The 22353-nt window shown below is 25.3% G+C and overlaps 2 protein-coding genes across 2 annotated transcripts in view; one reads left to right on the forward strand and one right to left on the reverse strand.

Annotated features, from left to right (window-relative positions):
- The window catches only part of LOC129983807 (leukocyte receptor cluster member 8 homolog), a 31144-nt gene extending 14816 nt beyond the window's left edge, over window positions 1-16328 (reverse strand). Inside the window, exons 1-9 of the mRNA XM_056093446.1 lie at window positions 16062-16328; window positions 14609-14640; window positions 10641-10850; window positions 8945-8984; window positions 8340-8556; window positions 7645-7813; window positions 5229-5270; window positions 1050-1193; window positions 156-344 (exon numbers count right to left, since the gene is read on the reverse strand). Of these exons, the coding sequence (XP_055949421.1) occupies window positions 156-344; window positions 1050-1193; window positions 5229-5270; window positions 7645-7813; window positions 8340-8556; window positions 8945-8984; window positions 10641-10850; window positions 14609-14619 (1022 nt within the window). The 5' untranslated portion in view covers window positions 14620-14640; window positions 16062-16328. The remainder of the gene's footprint in view (window positions 1-155; window positions 345-1049; window positions 1194-5228; window positions 5271-7644; window positions 7814-8339; window positions 8557-8944; window positions 8985-10640; window positions 10851-14608; window positions 14641-16061) is intronic.
- A 204-nt stretch (window positions 16329-16532) lies between these two features.
- Window positions 16533-22353, forward strand: part of LOC129983778 (uncharacterized) — a 41391-nt gene continuing 35570 nt past the window's right edge. Inside the window, exons 1-3 of the mRNA XM_056093407.1 lie at window positions 16533-16687; window positions 17184-17289; window positions 22206-22283. Of these exons, the coding sequence (XP_055949382.1) occupies window positions 17263-17289; window positions 22206-22283 (105 nt within the window). The 5' untranslated portion in view covers window positions 16533-16687; window positions 17184-17262. The remainder of the gene's footprint in view (window positions 16688-17183; window positions 17290-22205; window positions 22284-22353) is intronic.

The raw sequence follows: 22353 nt of genomic DNA on the forward strand, positions 1-22353 counted from the left end.
TATTTATTGTTTTGTAGGATTATGTCACTTTTTAATAATATTCGTGATTATTTTCATTACAGATTTTACATATTTACTAATCAAAATAAAAAATGAATGATGCAGGTTTGAAGGAAGGAACACAGAAAGTTATCATTAAAATATCTTTTGCATACCTGGATCTGGAATGATAAGAGTTGATTCTAGATTTGTTTTGAAAATTTCTTGAATTAGGAGTAGACATTTTTTTGTCTTGATTCTTTAAATTATTTTGAAGCTTCTGATATACAGATTGATTATGTTGTTGTTGTTGTTGCTGCTGCTGCTGTTGTAGTTGTTCTTGTTTTAACCTGTCACTATGAGTGCTGTAAAAATAATGACCCAATTAGTGCTACAATTCAAAGAGGGAATCAGATGCAATAATAATAGCAGTTTTTTTTAAAAAAAATATATTTAAGCGTTTAAGTGTAATAACAAATGAGATTCAGGATTCCAGCAAGAAATGTAATTAGTCAAAGTTCATACAACATTTGAAATTACTACTTTCAATGTCATAATTTACATTGTCATATTGCAATTTAACAGTCAAAAAAAGAAAACATAACATTTATTTTCTATAAATTGATAATAAGATTCAAGGGCCTTTTTAAAAACAATATTCTTTACTGAGTTACATATAGCTAGAAATAGTCTAAATCAGCTATAGCAATATAAATGATACACAAAAATTAAAAATAAACTACTTAAATCTCGGGTGATAATTTGCTAAAGCGTTTTAAGTAAAGAACAATTATAACATTACCCTCAAAATACTACATGTTATGAAAAGATTCGAAAGGCAAATTCAAATTACATTTTCTTTTTGGTTCTAAATATTAGAAATAATTTTTAATAATTAAAATATAAAAAAATTTAAACATATATATATGCATTTATTTACTGTCTTGCAGAATTTTGTCTAATAAATATATAAGAACTATAGAATGTTCCAATCACTTTTTGAATGATTTTCTTTTTAATATGATTAAGGAACTAAATTTGTGTGAATGAATAAAAAATTAATCCAATACCTTGGTAAAGGTTCACTGTCCCAATCTCTAGTTCTTAAAGTTCCATCATTATTAGCTTTCATTAATTTTCCTTTTAATATTAATTCAACTTGATCCTTGTCAATGTTAGTTTCACATTTATCAAAGCACCTTGCCACATAGTTTCTGAAAAATTAATATTTTAAGATGAATTATCTCATTCAAACTGATGACAAAATATTAGCATAAAAGCTCATAAAAATATATGTATACGTATTCAAAAAATGATACTCATTAATCCACTGAATACAATTGAGTCACACTTGCAATGAATTGAGACAATATATAAATTTAAAAAAAAAATAATTAGAAACCAAATCCATATAACTGAAGTTTATTATTAGTATGCTGGTCACTTATTTCTATTGATGTTAAAATGGAAAGAGAGCAAAGCTATTTAACATAAAACATTCAAATACTGATTTGAAAAACACAAAGGAAAAGGAAAGAAATGGACGAGTTAAAGAAAACAATACAGGAAGGTCATGATGCTTTAAATATTATAAAACAATCATACATGCATGAGCCTAATAAGGGTATAGAGGGCATTGATAAACAGGATTAAATGCCACTTGAGTCTCTGCTAAAAACGTTTGTAGTGTATACAACAAAGTGTCACCCAATTTTATTACAGCACCATTCACCAATGACAAAAAAGTTATCGTTCAAAAGGAATCAAATGTACCTTATAGGAATTGAAATTTCCAATGGCAATATCCATTTTTCACAGCTGCATCAAAAGTTCTCAACAAACCAAATTTCATATGTCTAGGTTTATTCATTTAGAAATTATGATCTACCAAAATTTTGACCTTTAAAAGTTAAAATAAAACTTAAATAATCTAATTATTAATCTCAATTCTTTTTGCTATGAAAATATATGGTACTTTAAGCTTTTTTTATACACATACTTAACATTAAAAACATAATTTTTAAAATGCAAAAAAATTTCAAAATTAAAAGTTTTTGGGCATAAAATAAAGGACAAAATCATTTTATAGAGGCATGAAAAATTTTAGCTCATTTCCATGAGAAGTTTTTCCATTGAATAATTTTTCTTTTTTTTATCTTTAAAAGACTACATTCAGGGATGTTTTCATAAATTTCAAAATGTAGACAGCATTTATTTAACCGATCATGCACTTCATGAATCAAATTTCATTTTTCAAGTTGTTATAAGAATATATATAAAAAGAAATGACAAAAAATGTGAAACCAAAGTTTAAAAAAAGCTTTCTATTGCCATTATATTTTAACAATAGAAAATCCATGTTAATACTTTTTGCATTTAAATGTGGACGATAGTCTCTCTCCTTGTGATAAGCTGGAATTTTCAGTCGTCGACTCATGTAATGTCACTTACAGAAGACAAGAAATTACTGAAAAAAGAAGTTTTTATTTCCTAATAAATTCCTTGTAAAATGAAACAGTTCCATTCATAACATGCTGATCAAATTGTTTTTTCTTTATAATTAATGTATAACAAACTCCATACTCTACAACAAGAAATAGGTAATTTGTGTTCATTTAAACTTATTGATATTTATCTATGTGCTCAATATTTCTTACATAATGCTCAAATTTTATAAAATAAATCTGCTGTAATTGTAATTATTATAATATCATATACAGAATAAAAATTTTTGGTGTTAAAACATTATTAGATAATGCATTTAGTATTACTGTTTTTGGATGCAAAATATCATTTACATTTATTTCCTACAAATGTGAAAATAAAGAATTTCAAAATTTTTTAAAGATTCATGTAGTATTGATTGATATTTCAGTTTAAAGCAATTTTTATTAAATACAAAATGGAGATATTTTCCTTAATATTTAAATAAACTGTAGAAACGGATTAAATAAAATTTTAAAACAATAAACATCAGCAAACTTAATATCGAAATGAATAACTTTTCTGAAAAGTTTGTAAGAATTACCTATTTATAAGTAAAAGTAATTTAAAATATTCACAAAATTTCAAATAAAATTCATTTTTTAAAGTCATATTTTTAAAAAAATTTTATACTTCCAAAAAAAGATGAGATCATAAATGACATTTTTATAAGATATTTTTGGTTATTTTTTATTTGACACCATTATATGAACAATTGCAATTTGTCAATAAATTCCATTCAAGGGCATTAAAACATTATTCCTTTATTTTTTTGAAAAGAATTTTAATCTTTTATAAAAAAAATGCAAAATTATAAACATATAACACATTTTAATATAAATTTTTGATTACCAAATCAGATGTCTCTTAAAGACATGCTATGGAATAATTACACCTATAATTGCATCAACTTTTAAATTTCTACTTATATCAGAAATAGCAAAATATGAAGAATAAATTGACATTTAGAATGATGCTCTGTAATTTGTGTTTCACATCCATGATTGTAAATGTATATCCTGTATATGCATAATCATACAATTAAAACTTTAACAATCAAAAAACTTTTATATAGAACATCAAGTTGTAAAAAAAGCATGGAAGAAAACTGATTTGCATTCCTCAGTGAATAGAATGCATGACTTTTTTAAGTTCTTATAAAATAAAGTGGTGCATCATTTTGTACCTATTTATAAGTAGTAAGATATGATGATAAATATAGTATATATTAATAACAAAAAGCAAGAATAAAGTGCAAGATAAATAAAAATTATTCTCTTTCCTTCTAACAGTAAGATATTAATTTTAGCACAAAATTTAATATTTCTTTTAAAAATAAAGATTATATTCAAATTTATATATTTTACTTGTGCAACAAAACTTTCATTTTGATGTTTTCAGCACAATGACAATTCAGGCTCAAATCGATTTAAATAAAACCTTTAATGTTCTTGAATATTTCTTAGAAAAAAAAAAAAAAAAAAACATCTCTCCATCCTAAATACTTCATCATGCACCATTTTTAATATGCAGACTGAAACTCTAAAGAGGCTTTTAAAGCATAAGAAAGTAAAGAAATACGATTAATGACATTAAGAGAACATATAAACCTTGCACACCTGAATAGAAAATGCCAATATTATACTTTGAATATCTCCAGATATATTCAAAGTATAATAATCAAAATGAATATAGAATCAAAATAAATCTCAAATGGTAATTTTCCCCCATGTGTAATCTAATCATGACATATATAATTTTAAATATGCAAACAATTCCCTATGAACATTTGAAGCACATTCTCTTGTACATGTTATTAGCTTTATAATGGTTAGTATACACATATACGATGATACCCCCCGACTATACTTGTATTTAAAAGCATAAAATTATCTATCAGTGCAAACAATTTCAAATATCATTATTACATTTACAAATTTTGAAAAATAACTAAGTAGGATTCAGGATAATTAGTAATTGATTTTTTTATTATTATTAAATAGCATTATTTCTTGCAAATCTAATAAAAAGCTCTTCAATGCTGTGTATATCATTGAAAAAAATTAATTCATACATAAAAAGAACTCCATTAATGTGCTTCATGCACCAAACTAATTCTGTTGTTTCATAAAGATTAATACTAGTTCAAATAACTCAATATACAAAGAATTTAGAATACGAGGTCACATACTAATAGTTTAACAGCAACAAAATGCTGAAAATATTGAAACATTTATCTGTTTAAAAACCCATCTCAGACATGATCAGAATAATTAAAATCTTTTTAACTATCATTTACTGACACATAAAATGGAGTACAGTTAAGAATTCACTTTTACAAAATGAAGGGGAGAGAGAGAGAAAAAAAAGCTATTAGCAAGAAGACAATTTTTTACATAGCTGGAAATTAACTCGTTCTTCAACTTCCTTGCATTTAATTAACCAAAATATTTATTTTCAAAAAAAGTCCCACATAAAATAACCCTTTTTCTCTCATTTATTGTTTATTAGATTAGAAAGGAATATATTCATCACTTCGTTTTTAAACAAAAGTTAGGTTTTTTTTTTTTTTATATGCCAACAAGCACTTCTGTTAGACAAACATTATAGTTAGTATATATATAATTTAATGCAAGAGATATGCAGAATAGATCTGCTTTTTTTAACACATAGATAGCTAAATATACAAATTAAAAAAAAAAAAAATCCCCAGATAAGTTTAATGCATTCTGAAAAGAATGTAATACACATGCAGTATAACTTACTTCAATGATTCTGGCCAGTCTTCTGGAGACATGGAAGACACCCTAAGTAATATAAAGCATAAACAAAATAATTGAAAAATTATGGTTTTACTAATAAAGCATTGAATTTTAATTGCTATGAATGAAATTATTTAACATAAATTAAGATTTAAAAAAAAAGCAGAAGTTTGCAATTTAAAAATACTTAAACTGCAATCAATAAAAAAGGAAACCTTTACCTCTTATAATTTTTTTACTGTCTACTGAGAAGCTACTGCAAAAATAAAGTACTTTTTCAAGAACGATGGGATATTTGAGAGCTTTTAAACCAATGAGAATTTTATCAAATTGGTCTAGTTAAGTGCCTCAGCTAAAAAAATTAAGTATATTCATGTATATCTGCATATGTAAATTGTGTATTTTTTAAGCAAGGATGTTTTTTGTTTTATAATAATGCATAACTTTTATTGAATTTTTTAAAAATTTTAAATGTGCATTTTTTAAATTTTAATATATTTTTCTATACATGCATATTTATAGTAAAACAGAGAAGTAATTATTTTTTTTTTAAGCCAATGATGTTAGTAAAGGCCTTTTCTTTAATAGTTGTTCCAAAAATTTAATGAAAATTTTAACCTATAAATAAACTAACCTATAAAAAATAAATCTTACTTAAAAAAATTAGACAAACAGGAATACATATTTTAAGAAGAAATGAAAATGCTTTAAATAAGTCCTTGTTTTCATCAATAATGAAAACAAATTTATGAAACCCAACTCCTGAATTAGAAGCAAAATGAATATAAAATACGACAGATGAATAATTAAAAAAAGAAAGAAAAGTATTTTTTGAAGTCACCATGAGACAATAAAAAAACACATTATTTCAAAATTTAACAAAACTCATCAAAATAAAAAATAAATGATTCATCAATTCTTTATTCAATAATTTATTGAATAAAGAATTTTATTCAATAAATTATTTTTAAAAATTAACATCAACTTAAAGCAAATAACGCATTTTTTTCTTTTATCAAGACTTTAATAACAACAATAAAACAATGTGCCTCAATGAATCGAAGAAGTAATGATATTATATTGAAAATTATAATAAAAATTACTGTTATAAATTGAGACCAAAATAATTATTTCAAATATTACTAAAGAAAAAATATGCAGTAATTGAAAACCTATTTTTTAAAACGGTGTTAAAATAATTTTTATGAATTAATATGCTTTAATGTCATGGTGAAAGCATGATAAAATTGTGTTTTTATTTTTAAATTAAATTTCAAATTAAAATTTTGAAAAATGCATTCATAGTGGATCTTGAATGCCCCAAAAATAACTTATCAAATTTCATGCTCCTTAACTCAGTTGCTCTGTCAATCAGGGCAAACCTTTAATGTACAGAGATTTTATAGGGAAAATTTCTATAAGAGTTATAACAAGGGGGAGGGGGCTTATATGATAGAAATTGAACCCAAAAATATAAATTTTGAACCCCCTCTCACTTAAAGAATTTTTAAGTACCAGACACAGCAGTTTTTTTTTTTTTTCTTTAGTAAAAATCAAAATTTGGTGAGATTGAGCCCAATTTTCAAGTGGGCGGGGAGATTAAAGAATTCTGAGAAAGAAATTACAATCATTGAAAAACTATGGCTACAAGTTAAAATCCCATTATACTAAATTTTATATAATTGACTAACATAATCACATACTGCAATGAATAGCAATTCAAACCTAAAACAACATATTAATGAAAAAGTAGACTGAATGTATAATGTACTTATAAAGAGGTTTCAGTGCTAAATGTTTTTAAAACAGTTCCTTATTTATATATTTATCTTTCACGCACAAAATTCATTTCGATATATTCTGATTTTCCATTGATTCGGAACAATATGCATATTCTTCTTTAACAAAACATAAAAGGTTAAACATTACCAAGCATAAATTCTTCAACATATAAAAACACTAAAAATTGAAGTTTGAACATTTTTTGAATTGCCATTAGTATTGCAATACATATTGTGTGCTGCACCTTCCAGATAATTATTCCAGTACTTCAACAAATGGCAATCCATATTCTTCAAGAAAGTAGGTGTGTGGGGGAGGGGGTAAGGGGAGGAAAGACCGTTAAACATTATCTTAATATGAGTTGGAATCATTAGATTCTGTCCCCGAATTCTTCCTTTTGTTAGTTTTCTTTCTTGATATATCTGGCAAACAAACCTTTAAGACCATGCTTTTGAATTACTATACTCTACAAGTGAGGAAACAAAACATAGGACTTCCTTCACACTTCTTGAGAAAATTAAGCACTTTTCATGGCATTCAACACCCTGATTTAGTTTTGTTCAACATAAATATTGATAAAACTATGATGATAGTTGCTTTAGAATAAAATTAAATTTCAGAATTTCCCCCTCCTTACTTTGTTTGTCCTCCAATAGATTGTGCCGTATTTCTTCCAGCCTGAGGAGAGTTCCCATTACGGAAATTATTCATCCTTTCCTGGAGTGCTTGTCTGGTAGCCTGGAAAGTTGTTTTAGCATTGTTCTTCTTTGGTAAGTTGAACTTTACTCCACCACTATTTGGAGCCTCTGAAAAAGGAACCATTATAGAATGAAGATTTTCCAACTAGAAGAACTATCCTTTAACATAAGAATTCACTATTAAAATCGTTAAATCACTATAAATCTGATTTTTTTAAATTTTAAAACCCAAATAGCATTTTATTTGAATATTATACATACTTCTGGTTTAACCACTATGAGATAATTATTTTCTATTTCCTTCATGTCAATATCTTTACACTTAACAAGAAAAAGTTAGATATAATTTTCTTATATTTTTAAACTTAAAAATGCAAGACAGCAGTTCTTTGGACAGGAAAATTTTCTAACTATAAATAACAATGCAATTCAAAAGATATCGCGACAATTGAATAATTTCTTTTTATAATTACATAAGGAAATATGGCAACTCAATTCTATAAAAATTATTAGGAAAATAAGAGAGAAATCTTGAAATTTTCATTTCAAATGCAGGAAGTACCTTCAGAGATGTACATACAGAAATAAAACAGATAATATTTTTGAATCAAGGCGAACCACAACAAAAACTTACGAGATGTTATATTTGTAAAAAAGGCTGGCTGAGAAGCAGGAGGTGAATCTGGTGGAGGAGGTGGTGGATGCGCCAAAGATGAAGAAGAATGATTTTCTGCCTCTCTTTCTTCTACTTTATCTGTAGGAATTTTGTCTTTAGATGGAGTAGTTGGCAAGAGAGTAGGCATTGGTGTAGTAGGTTGCATTGTGTTCATAAAATAAGGATAGCCAAAATTCTGAAAGAGAATAGAACTTGCTAATGGGCACATGGAAATTTAGTAGAATCAATGCTTGAAACAGTAAATAATTTTTTTAATAAATTTTATTTCATCATCTTTCTTCTTAAAAGCATTAAAATAATAATTATAATAATACAAAATTTAATTCCCTGAAATAAAAAGAAATGAAAAAATAAAAATTAAACGAAGAGAATTATTTAAAAGGAAGGCAGGAGAAATTAAATCTGTTCAATTTTTTGTGTTTCTCACTGCCTTCATCATAGATTTTATCATAAAAGAATGCATAAAACTATCACAATAAAAAAAAAGAAAAACATATAAAAATTAAGCAATATAATAAAAATGCAATATATTTAATTTTAACATATTATTAAATATTACTTACATAATTATAATATCCATAATTTGGAGGATAACCAGTAAATCTGCAAAATGTTAAAGAAACAATTATTATTTTACAGAAAAATTATACATGACATTACAAATTGTGAAGGAAAATATTTTACAATAAATGATTTAAATTTAATTAAATACTTTGAATCAAATTTGTAAAATAGCAACAAGAGAGAAAAATGTTGATACAAGAGAGAAAAATGCTGATTCTTTTGATCATTTACTTTCTATTTATAAAAATCTAACTTAAAATACCAAACATTGTAATTTTATTCTCCACTAAAAATAAAGGTTAGAGTGAAGATTAGTGTGCCCACGAGTTTGTTGCCAACATGGCAACCCAACGGAACACTCTTCTAGCAACCTTAATGCTATTTTGTTTACTACTTTTTACAATGGTTGAGTTGTACATGAACTACACCTATTTTATGAAAAATGTTAACTTAAAAATAATTAAAAAAAATATCAATTAAAGATTTTAATATTGTTTAATATTATAATTAAGTTTTCTTACAACTAATAAGACACTGCAATTTTATTTTTAATGTGAATATGAACAGAAAATATTTATTCTTTTGAAATTTTTAATTGTCAGTGTGCATTTTAAAAAATCGTCTACATTCTTCCTTTAAAAATATTCTGCGATGGAATTCTTCGAATTTCTGTTAATTTTTTTGGTGCTCTAACGATTCGTTCCTTTGATAATTTGTTGTATCGGTAATTGTGCAAGAATGGAATATATATACATATACATGTTGTTAAAGTTAAGAAAGGATGTTGTTTGTATGTACTGTTCCTGTTATTTACACAGTCCTTATGTTCAATGCAAAGCTACTAGGTTCCTGCTAACACCACTAGCAAAGCCGTAGGATATTTTGATTTAAGTTTTAAAAAATTCAGCCCCGTGGCATCTTTAGATGCTGAAAGGCATCACATGCTCTAAATTTTGCTCTTTAGACAACAGACCGGCGTAGTCGGTTCGAAAAACTTCTTCAAAATTGTTAAGATAAGCAGCGATAGTGATCCCAAAGGTTAAGAAAATATTAAAATAAAAATCTCAGATACAGATTAAATAAACCTTAGATTAAAATAAAAATTACAATACTTATCAGTAAAGCTCATAATTTTAATGCATAGAGCGGTTACCATATCTGTTTTACAGAAGTGTTTATTTTGTCTGTCATCTTTATTGGCTTCCTTGGCGCAGTGGGCACTCTAAACTTCACTTTTAGCAAAATAAATATACTTTTATTATATTAATTACTAACTTTTTATTACACTATTTTAATGACAGCCCAGTTTTCCTTTCCTATTTTAACAAATTCAACTCTTATACAACAGTATTTCAAGTCAATTTGAAAATTTCAATAATTGATTAAATTTCATTGGAAATAAAACAATAATTTAAAAATATAAATAATAAACATACATGTTTATTTTTAACTTTGGTTTTATAGGAAGATGGATAGGAAAAACAAGAATAATATTTCAAACTTTTTTTAAACATAAGGATCTAATAAATAAAGGACTTTTGGCTAATTTTTAATTAAAAAACATACAAGACAAAGAATATTTCTCACACCATTTAGGAAAATTTTTCTATGCACTAACACAACAGTCATGTTGACAAGACATTTCGATAAACATGTGTAGCTTATTAATTAGAATAATCAACAGGATAAACATACCCATGATATGTTGGATAGATGGGCTGTTGATGTTGCCATCCCAATGTAGAAAAATCATTAATTGGACCATTTTGTTCTGAAACTGAAGAAGCTTCAGTTGTTTTAGGCTGTTGGACAGCTTGTAGAGCTTCTATGGCCTTTTGCCATGCTTCAGGCATTCCCACAGTCATAGGTGGCTTATTAGCAATAGGTGGCATTGCAGCGAATGGCCTTTAAAATTAATAACAAAATGAATACAACTCACTAGTTTGTATAACTTTTTGCTACAAGATTTATTTGCAATACGTATCACCACAAAATAAAACGGCTAAATCCTAGGGACGGGTACCGCCAAATTTCGCTCCAAACTTTAAAGATAAAATCGCCAAAATAGTCATAATATTGAGAAATAAAATTCTAAAGATTACAGCGTCCGCGAGGCTTGGTGAGAAAAATTTGGTGGAAAATCGCCAAATGGTACCCGTCCCTAGAACTGTACCAATAAAACATATAGCTGTAAAATTAAAGATATTCAAGAACTACTTCTATTGCCAAATTTCTATGTGAATTTCAATTTAAAAATGCATATTTATAAATATAAAAATATACACATATAAATTTAATGCAATAAAATTTATGTCCAATGAAAATGGATTAAAAATTTTTGATATTTGATTCCAAATATAAAATTTAAACTGCAAATACCAGGCATGGCATTCATGCATATACCTTGTAGTTGAATTAGAAAAAGTAAAGCACAGTATTACATGAGGTAATGTGTTGCAATAAATTTCATTTTAAAATGGTGGTGGTAATAATGGTAAAACACTAGCTTCAATTTATTTAAAATCATACCGTTGTTTATTGAAGTCTATATATTTTTTGGAAAATTTTCACCATTAGTAACATATCAAAAAGCAAATCACTAATTTTATAAGTAAACTTTGTGTATGAAATTAAATCTTAATATATGATTAGTATATTTTTTATACTGAAAACTTTAGTAGTAAAACTAATTGTATTTAGGTTCCGTTAAGTTAAACTGGATGATCTAAATTCATATTATGTAGTCAGCTTTTCTTTCTTTCTTATAACTAAATCAGATGGAGGCACAATATTATAGAATGAAATAACCTTATTTTCAGTTAACATGTTTCAAACAATCATTTATTTCCCAAAGCGAATTTAATTGCTCTGCAGTTTTCATTCCAATATTTTACAATAGGAATATTAATGACATAATAAAAATTCGTTACATTTTTTTAAAACTTCTACTACACATAAGTTAGCATATCTTCTTATGGATGCTAACTTATATACTTACTTTATATAACTTTATATGCTTACATTTTGTCTTAGGTATTTTAACATGAGAAATAGACTAAAAGGAGAAGCAAAGATTTGGTATCTAAAGGATATTTAAAAGCTGCCAAAGTGTTTCCATATTTATCCCTATATTTGAAGTTATTCAATTCTAAGCAAATTTACTAAATGAAGCATTTTTATTTAAGCCAAATGGAATAATTAAATATTTCAATTAAAATAAATCTTAAATTGTTGTATCAATTGCTTCTACAATAATATAGCACTGTAACCACAAGTGTGTAACATTGTACCCCAATGGCAAGGAACAGCATTACAATATTCATCACAATGAAAAGCTTGAAATGGTGAAAATAAATATTACTCTTTAGAATTTTCATGTTATGTTATATGTAAGAGACACAAAGAAAACATTAATTTTTTCTTGAAACTACAATAGAAAAAAAGTGTATAACCGTTTATTTTGTGCTAACTTTTTTCTAGACTTTATAATTCCATACTTTTTACTAAACTATATAGCAGATGGGAAATTATATAACATATATAAAAATATAAAGAAGTGAATTTTTTTCCTTCAAATAAACTGATAATATAGTTAGGTCAGTAAATTAATAAAAAAAACCTTTCAGATAGAAAAGTTAAATTTTTATTTACAAATTTCCTAAAAATCAATCGTAATTTAATCCAATCTTTAACAACTTTCAATTAAACTATAATTCAGTTAATTTGTTCAATTAAGAAATAATTAACACAAAACTAATATTTTGATTAAAACAATTTATAGCAATTATTAACAATTTATATAATTAAACAAAATTTTTATAGCACTATAAAAGACTCCACCAGGAGAGAAAGAAATAGCTAAATAACATATAGATTTAATTACACAACGTTAATTAAGATTCATTTGAATACCAGTTTACTGCAACAATATGGTAACCCAAACAAGCAATTTTTTGAAACCCATATGTAATTTACTAATTTTAAAGCTAGTAGAGTTGTAAATGAACTACAACTACTGTTCGCTTCAGTATTCCGAGATGAAAACTTTTCGATGATTCTATATCACTAAGAGGCGAGATGCATTTCCTGAATTCTTTGAACTTGATTTCCGCCCTATTAGATACTTTTTCGTTCAATTTTTTTTTCATGCATATGGAAGTATAGCGCCATTTTATTTTACTTCAGCCCATGTGCAATACAAGTTTACTTTATTGTTAAACGTACAAATCTTCTCCTTTCATGTTTCCTTCCAACCCTATTTTGATGAATTAAACCCATCCTAATGCATGCACATAAGCATGGTGTTTTTTTAGAATCTGTTGGCAAACAACACTTTATAAGCAATGTTAAATTAAAACTAATTGACAAAATAAAAATTCATTAAGAATATAATTATCTGTGCACATAATTAATTAAAGTTTTTATTGCTAATAAAACATTCTAGTGCTATTTTTAATATGAATTACCAACAAATAATGTTTATACTTTGGCAATTCTTACTGACTTTATGTTAATTTAAAACATCTTTTTAGGAATTATATCAGAACTGAAAGTAAAAAAAAGTATATACTTAATTAATAACATTTAGAATTTAATTAAAACCAGCAGCTAATTTTTCATAATTATTTTAATGAAAAACAGAAAAAATATTTTAATATATTCTTCAAGGGATTTAGATAATTTTTTCTCTGACAATTCTTAATAAGTGAATTTATTATTTCAATTAAAAGCACATCCATGAGCTTTTTGAAATCATTTGTAATACTATTATCAAGCCTTCCTTTAAATCTAGTAATATTAAAAAGGAATTTTTTCAATTCTGCAATGGAATGCCTTACTTTAATATATATATATTCTTGAATTAATAGTTCTCTTGAGAATTCATAATTTCTTTATGGAAATAAGTAATGTATTTCCACTAGAGATGAGCAATAATTAATGGAGGGATTTGTATTAATCACTTAAAATTTCTTCTGAAAAACATCCATTTCTAGTAGCTTTGCTACTAGGAATTGGCATACTGCTTTTTTTTTTTAAACTGTTGTTATTATTCTGTACTATTTCAGTTATCCTCAATCATTATGTTGAATATGTTAGTGAAGCTATAAGTTCCAACACCCCCTGCTACCAAAGCCATATTATTTTTTTTTTTTTTTATAATTTCAAAAATCCTGCCCATGGCCCTCTCAGAAGCCGAAGGAATTGCATGTTCTTATTAGTCTAACTCTCAGTCAACAGAAGCTGTCGGCACAAAAAACTTTTATATTACAGAACTGAAAGCATTAGTGATCTATAATAGTTCAAAAAGAAGTCTTCTTACATAACATAATAGTGATTAATACAGCTCATAATTTTAACAAAAATAGCTAACAGTAATTGTTTTACAAAATTGTTTATTTGGCTCACCATCTTGATAGGTAACTTGGCAAGGTTCACTAAACTAGGATTTGATCTAAAACTTTTAAATTAAAAAATATAAAAAGTCATTAAAGATTTACTTTTATCTATTAAATTAAAATAAACATTAATATAATTTATATGCATTTCGTTAAAAACAATGAACATCAAACACTTCACAACTATAAATTAATTTTAACTATTAGCAGCTTTCTAAGTAAACCTTACATAGAAAATAGGAAAGAAATTACTTCCACTAAACTTACCACTGAGCCATGATCCAAATATTTGTAATTATCTAAAAAGTAAACAAAAACAATATGGATAAATTTCAAGAAAATATATTTCTTTTCCAATTAAAAAATACCTTGATACAAAATAATGAAGTAAATAGAAAATATTTGTTTACAAGACAAAATTAAGATTTCTAAACAATTAAACATAAGGATACAAAACATTTATAAATTCATTTACCAAGTTTCGATTAAAAAGCATACATATGATGTGAATTCAAAAATTGTCAGATCACTTTAAAATGTTCTTAATTTTGGAATATTTCAAGGTCATAATTTAAAATAAATTAGAACTCTAAAATAATTTCTTTTTCTAAATGATAAATGGCACGGGACTACAAACTACATCTGCAAAATTAAATAATTGGTAAAATATATTAAAGGATTTTAGCCTTTATTTTAGATGGCAATTATAAACACACATAGAAATTATTGAAGATAAAGCTAAGACAAGGATATCAGAGGCATGCCATCAAAAAATTATTTTAATTATCATGTGAAGGAACCTATGCGTCTTAATTACTGCAGCTTACAAGATTATATCACCAAGAAGAATAATAAAGAAGCACCATCTTTGGTATCATCTTAAGGTGGCAACAAAAAATGTAATGTCAATCAAGAAACTCATATTCAAAATTTGGCAGCACAGCATATTTCAGAACTTATTTAATGCTAAGTTACCTTAAGTTGAAAATTCCAATTTATTCATTCCCTACAGAAGTCTAAAAAAATTTAACTGCCCAGATCTTTTTTGAATTTTTTATATTCTAGCAAAATAAATAAAAATAACATTCCATGATCCATGAGAAATTTAAAGTTTTAGAATTCTCTACACAAAACTAATTTTTCTGAAGTGACAATTTATGTTTGAAATATACATTTTTATATAAAGTAGAAGACATTTTTATAATTCTCAGCATTTATCATAGAAACAAAAATGGAATGTTTAATCATAACAAACACTGTAACGATTAAAAAGTTAATATTACACATTCATAATATTTTCTTATATTGTATATGACATGTTTATTACAAGAGAATGGAAAGCTTCCGTCAATTTCCAATTTTTAAAGTATTCATTTGAAAGATACTGTTCAATTTTTTTCGCATAAAAATGACGATTAATATTAATCAACACCAACTTAGAACAGAAACCACAAAACTGCTGTTACTTTAGTGGACATTTACTACAGAAAAAAAGTCAATACTATTAGAAATAAAATGAATATTTATTGGCAGAATTTACTTATTTTACAAGACAGCCTTCATCTTTAAATAGTTTATACTCATTCTTAGAAATATTTTTTACAAATAATATTTAAATCTAAGATATTTAACAAAAAATTAATACAAACTATTGTTTAATTTTTTAAAACCAAGTATAAAATTAAAGTAACTTAAAAAAAATGAAAGCACTCTTTTATACCTTGTAGTTAGTATTGTTCTAGATGACGTTGAATCAAATGCAATCGGATATCAAAATGGCGAATGCTCAACTATGCTTCAGAATGAAAAAGTCTTATTTTTTAAAGCTTAATTTATGAAATTTTCTAAATGATCCAGTTATTTTAAATAACAATGAACGTATTTTGTCAGCATTTCATGCATTCACAAATACGAAATTTTTTTTGAGATTCCAAGAACACTTATCACTAATCAAGAACAGGTCACTTCACGCATCTCACGATTTACATCATATATCATCTCTTCAGTTCATATCAATTTTTACTAATTGTAAATTGCTTCATAATTCTCTTCGTTAATTCCAAAAATATATATATATAAAATCTATCAGTAAATTTTTATCAATCATTTTAATCATAAATTTGTCAGTATAAATGGAGTGATTGCCAGTCATCAGAATTAGCAGACGAATAGTAACCACTCTACTCAACTAGGCTCTTCTGTAGGATGATTGGAAAAAAAAAACCATAACTAGTTTTGTGTTGTCTTAGAATATTAATGCAATTTCGAACTTAATTATACCAATGAATACAGTTTGCAAGCCACATAAACTGTTATATACATTTTAAATGAATTTAAAAAATTATGGTGAGAGTAGACATCATTTCGATGTTTCATTCATCTGATGAAAACATAAATATATATACATAACTCTGCATTGAGATCAGTTTTTTAATTTGTATTCTGTTATTTATGCTATATTAATTATGCTTTAAAAATTAATTATTGTTTTTGTGAGAATTAGTGTTTTATTTTTTAATAAAGGGATTTTGTTTTATTTTTTTCGTACTATTTCGAAATTTGATATTGAGTTGTCTGCTACAGGATAATTTATACAAATCATTAATTGTAAGTCAAGAAACAGATGCAAACTGATTGAGATGCATTCATCATAATTTCAATTATTTTTCCTATTTTATAATATTATCTTCTGTGTTCTGATACATAAATGAATTCTTGTCATTTATTACAAATCAATCATCTAGTGATTGTTTTTAAAAAAATATTCTTTATGATTATAGAAATTGATTTATTTTCTGCATTAAATTCAGTATATTTTTTAAATGTGCACATTATTTTTCAGGACTGTAAATTTCCAATATTTAAACTACTTTATTTATTTTACTGCCATTGGATTGACAAATGTGACATTTTCATTAACAATGGAAATTGAAGTTATTGAACCTCAGGTGAGTGTCTTTAAAAAAATATTTTCAATTTATACATTGTATTGTTTTGTCTGTATAGATTATGGTGGCATTATATATGTATCTATATACATTATATTTTTATATCTATATAAATTACAATTTACTTGTAATAATATTGATATATTTTTACTTGGAATATTAAATTCATTGCTATGTTATATTCCTAAACAGAATCTTTAATTGTAGTTATAGGTTGTATTATTATTGGAGAATTTTGAAAATTTTTCAGTGTGTACTGTATTTTGTTAGATAATGATTAAATTAACAATTTTGTAGTTCTTGAAATTGATTTAAAAAACAGTCTTTTCCATTTTTTTCTTCATCTAGATTCTATGCAAATAATATAAATAATTTTGTAAAAAATTTAATTATGAAAGATTTGATATGGATTTTAAGGAGAAAAAAATTATATTTATGGAAACATTTATTTTTCAAAACATAATTTTATAGACAGTAGTTAACTAATGGGAAAAACAACAACAACAAGAATGTTGGATTAAAGTTTGTAAAAGAGTAATTTGAATTGCAAAAAAGTATTTCAGTTTAATAATTTATTAAAAAAAGAGCAGCTGTTTATTCCTATATCATGTTGCTATATTCTTATTTTACTTTCAAGGGCATTGTGTGTGTGTATAATATATATAAAAGTATAAAGTATATATATATATATATATATATATATATATATAAAGCATAAAAATATGTGTAATATAAAGTGTAAAACATATATATACTTTTTTCTACCCAATCTTATATTCACAGATTTGGAAATTTTTTTTATTTTTTATTTTTTTTATGATACAATTTGATTCATTTCAAGTTAATAAGTGCTCTCTTGGTGATTTCTCTTTAAAATAGTTTCAATAAAAACCAATATTTAAAAAAAAAATATTATTAATATTTATTTCATTAATTTTAATATTAAATAAGGGTTCCAGTTTAAATTTAAATCAAAGAATGGTTTTGAGGACTCAAAGATTTAGGACTAAATGTATTTAACCAATTCAAATCTTTCTTGAATATGGCCCACCATTTGGTGATTTTCAGATTTTGCCACGCTCCTTTTTATATAATACAACCATCTTGCCTATATACTTGTTGATAAAATCTGAAGAACCGCCATAAGACCCATGTATTTAAAACAGAACCAGATTACTATTAATTTCCAATGAAAACTTTCATGTTCATATTTAGAGCTTACAAAATTTTCTGTTAAATTACATGCAGTCTAAAACAGAAATAAAACCAGTTAATTTCATACTACAAAATATTTACTCTAAATTTTCATTATAAACATTTATAGTGTATTTTTCAAATATTGTTTTATTTTTATTTGTAACTCATACGAATGACTGATATAGTGTATATTTTTATGTTATGGTTCATTTATTTTTTCATACATTTTATATATTATAATGGAAAAATGCAATTAAAAGCTACTTTAATTGGAAAGTTGTCTTGATTTGTGCATTTCATTCTTTCCTTAAGGAGACCCACCCCAAAGTTGACGAGTGAGCTTTATTGACAAAAATCATCTAATTTATTATCAAACTAAATTTGAAGGCTCAGAATGGAGCTGAAATTCATTGAATTAATTATTTGCATTTTATGAAGGAATAAAAGTTCAAATTCAAATGTGATGCAGTTTTTAATGCAAGTTTCTTTCTGAAAAATGTTTAAAAATCATAATAATTAGTTATTTTAATAATATCATTTTTCAAAGACACCTGCATTTCCTTTCAAATTATTTAATTTTATTGTAGAAAATAGAAATTTAACACTGTCCTGAAATTGAAAATTCTTTCTCTATAATTAGGTTAAAAAAAATATTGAAAGCCCCTTTGAAAAAAAAAAAAAAAAAAAAAAAATTAGAGAGGAAAGGCTCTGTGTTGGATTAAATTTATAAGTTAAAACAACAATTTACTAATGTAAAGATATCAGAGATTCTTGTGCTTAGCAATTGAAAATTGTATCATTGAAAACTAGACTGCAGTCTTGATTTTTTTTTCAGGCTATGAAAAAACTTGACAGCAATAGGCTGTAGTTTCATTTACTACTAGATATATAGTTAAGTGGGATTACTAATGATTTTTTGTACTCCTTATTCAAGATTATGGGGAGAAAAATCACTTAGACCAACAATAGACTTATTGAAAATTTATGAAAAAGAAACAACAACATCATATTTTGAATATTTTAAAATTTAAATATAACAGTATTGTTTTTAAATTAAATATTGGCAAAACAAAAAGAGTATTTTTTTGTTTATGTGCTTGTGAAAAATATCCTCTTCCACATATTAACATCTCATCTTTTTTAGGTAAAAGAAAATTTTAACTTACATATTGCTTATCTTGATCAGCCTGGTCTTAATAATGTAAATTGGGAGGGGGGGTCAATAAAAATAAGTTTTTAGTTTTCTCTTTGCAGATTTATATTTTCTTATTCTTATATAATGCCATCTTGTAAAGAGCATCATTTCTGTATTTGAATTGTAATTTTCTTCATTTTAATCATTTTGTTAAAATAATCGTCTGATTATAATAATTGCTTCACCATGTAAAAAAATAGCTCCAATATAAATTAATTCAAACACTACTAAATTAATTCAAAATCAATATCCATTAAAATGAATATTGGATGATGATACTCATTTGTAAATTCTTTTACTGCTTGCTGGAAAAAAAAAAAATCTCAAAACTAGTTGAATTATATTAAGATCTTGGTTTATGCAATATAACCAAATTTGGCTCTTGTGCTAATAAATAGCACAAGACCAATCAGTCATACAAAGATTATATCAAAATATAATATAAAAATAAATATTGGAAAATTTTTCACTAATTATATATTGAAAGTTTGAACATAAAAGTTTAATTTTATTAAATCCTATTACTTTTTAAATGACATTTTTTTCAGCTCCTAATCAAAAAAGTATCCCCATGTTTAATTTTAAAAAGGTGGGGTGTAAGTTATTGATTATCTGTAAAAGGAACTGGAAAAAAATAATTCTTTTCATTAATAAAAGCAGCTTTGTTTCACTTTTAAGATATTACAATTTTTTTTTCGAATTTGTTATATGAAGAATATTTTATGTCATGAATGTTAAGAAAATGTACAAGTAAATAAAATAATAAAAAAAAACTTTTTTAGTACTGAATGTAGAATAATAGTCAGTTTAAACATATTAATAATAGTCAATTTGAAATATTAAGTTAGAGAATTAATGTTAAAAATTGTTTTCTTTATTTTCAAAATTTTCATATTTAGATATAAATAATTTAGCAGTCTTCTTCCAATTTTTGTTCTTATTTTTAAAGTTAATAAAGATTTAACTGGTTCTTTTAATTTAAATTTTTTATGATGTTTTTATGTAGTAAAATTGTGAAATTCTGAATGAATCAGTGCATAGTTTATGCAACTTTTAAAAGATATCTTAAAAAGGATAATTTATATATGCATGTAAAACATTTGTTTACTATAATAATAATAATAAATTTAAAGATTTTTACAAAATAAGAATGAAAACTAAACAAAAAATATATGCTTTTTTGATAACAAATAAGTTCTATGTTATGGTAATATGTTTTCTTTTGTATGTCAAATATATTTTTTAAATTTCTGCTTTGGCATTTGGTTACAAGATGCATGAATTAATCAAATGATTTATTTATCTGGTTTTTTTTCTTATTATGAATATTTCCGTAATTATACAAGCTTTAGTCTATTATTTAAATTTCCCTTCTTTAAAACTAGTTTAACATAGTTGAGAGGTAGCAGCAAGAGGTAGTCCATTTTAAAAAGTATAAATTTCTCCACTATTCAATATACTCTTTGCCCCTTCTGCATAAATTAATAAATTTCCATAATTATAATTTGAAATATATTTGCTTTTATTTTAAAAGCTATATGTTATATCCAAAAAGTGTAAAAACTTATTTTATTATGTGAGATTGAATACAGATAGATTATGTAGTATTTTCTTAGAAGTAATTGCCCTGTGTAAATATACATTTTTGATATTATTTATAAAAAGTATAAATATGTATTTCTTTCTTTTGTCATCTTCTCCTCCGTCATTTATTGTTGTACTTAAGAATTTGAGAATTATTGCTCCTTAAGCAAATTCTTCACATGAAGAAAAAGGTAACTTTGGATGAGATAAGAGAAATAATTTGATTGTGGATCTACTAGAATGTGGCATTTTAGAAACATATTTTACTCCAGTAAGTGTGTGCCAGTCAGCATCTTATCATGATGTGACAATCACAATTTGATTTTGCATCCAAGAGAAATGTTTATGGTGCCCTGGTGATGAGATTTCGGCTTTGGGACCAGAGGGCTCTATATTCGAGATTTGATTGCACCAAAGAGTCATCTCGTGCATGTAGGTCTGGTTAAAACATTTTAATTCCATGTTTTCTATGTGAAATGTTTTTCCTCTGGTGTGCTACAGAAGTTCAGGTATTGCTCATGGTTCAAAATTTTGAAGTCCATTCCAAAACAGACCTACTTGCATGTCTTGCTTTGAAACAAAATATTAATATAACTAAACTAAACCCTGCAATAGGAAATTTGTCTGCCTTTTATGAGGAACTAAAACTATGCACTGTATGTATTTGAATTATTTGAAACTGCCTCTGACAAGTCAATCACTGGGTGCTTTTTGTCTTTTTCTTTGTAGGAAATGGTTTAATTCATTTACATTTGGAAAATATTTTAAAATGCTCTTAAACTTTTCAATTGTAATATTATATATTAATTACACAATAAATTAACTAAAGTAGGAGAAATTTGAAATGCCAAATGTAATTTAACAATCCATGTTTACAATATTATTTTTTTCTGTGATTTATGTTTAATGAATATTTACTAATTTAATTAATTTTTGACAGCGTGCTCCTCTTCATTTCCCAGTTGATTTAGATGGAGCACCTACAGAAGTCGCTGAGGTTGTTCAAGCTATAAAAAAGGTAGCTATTTCGATAAATATGCAATACTTTTATATTTTAACTCATGAAGTTAAACAGAAATATGCATATA

The sequence above is a fragment of the Argiope bruennichi genome, chromosome 9 (assembly GCF_947563725.1).
Source record: "Argiope bruennichi chromosome 9, qqArgBrue1.1, whole genome shotgun sequence".
Classification (NCBI taxonomy): Eukaryota; Metazoa; Arthropoda; class Arachnida; order Araneae; family Araneidae; genus Argiope; species Argiope bruennichi.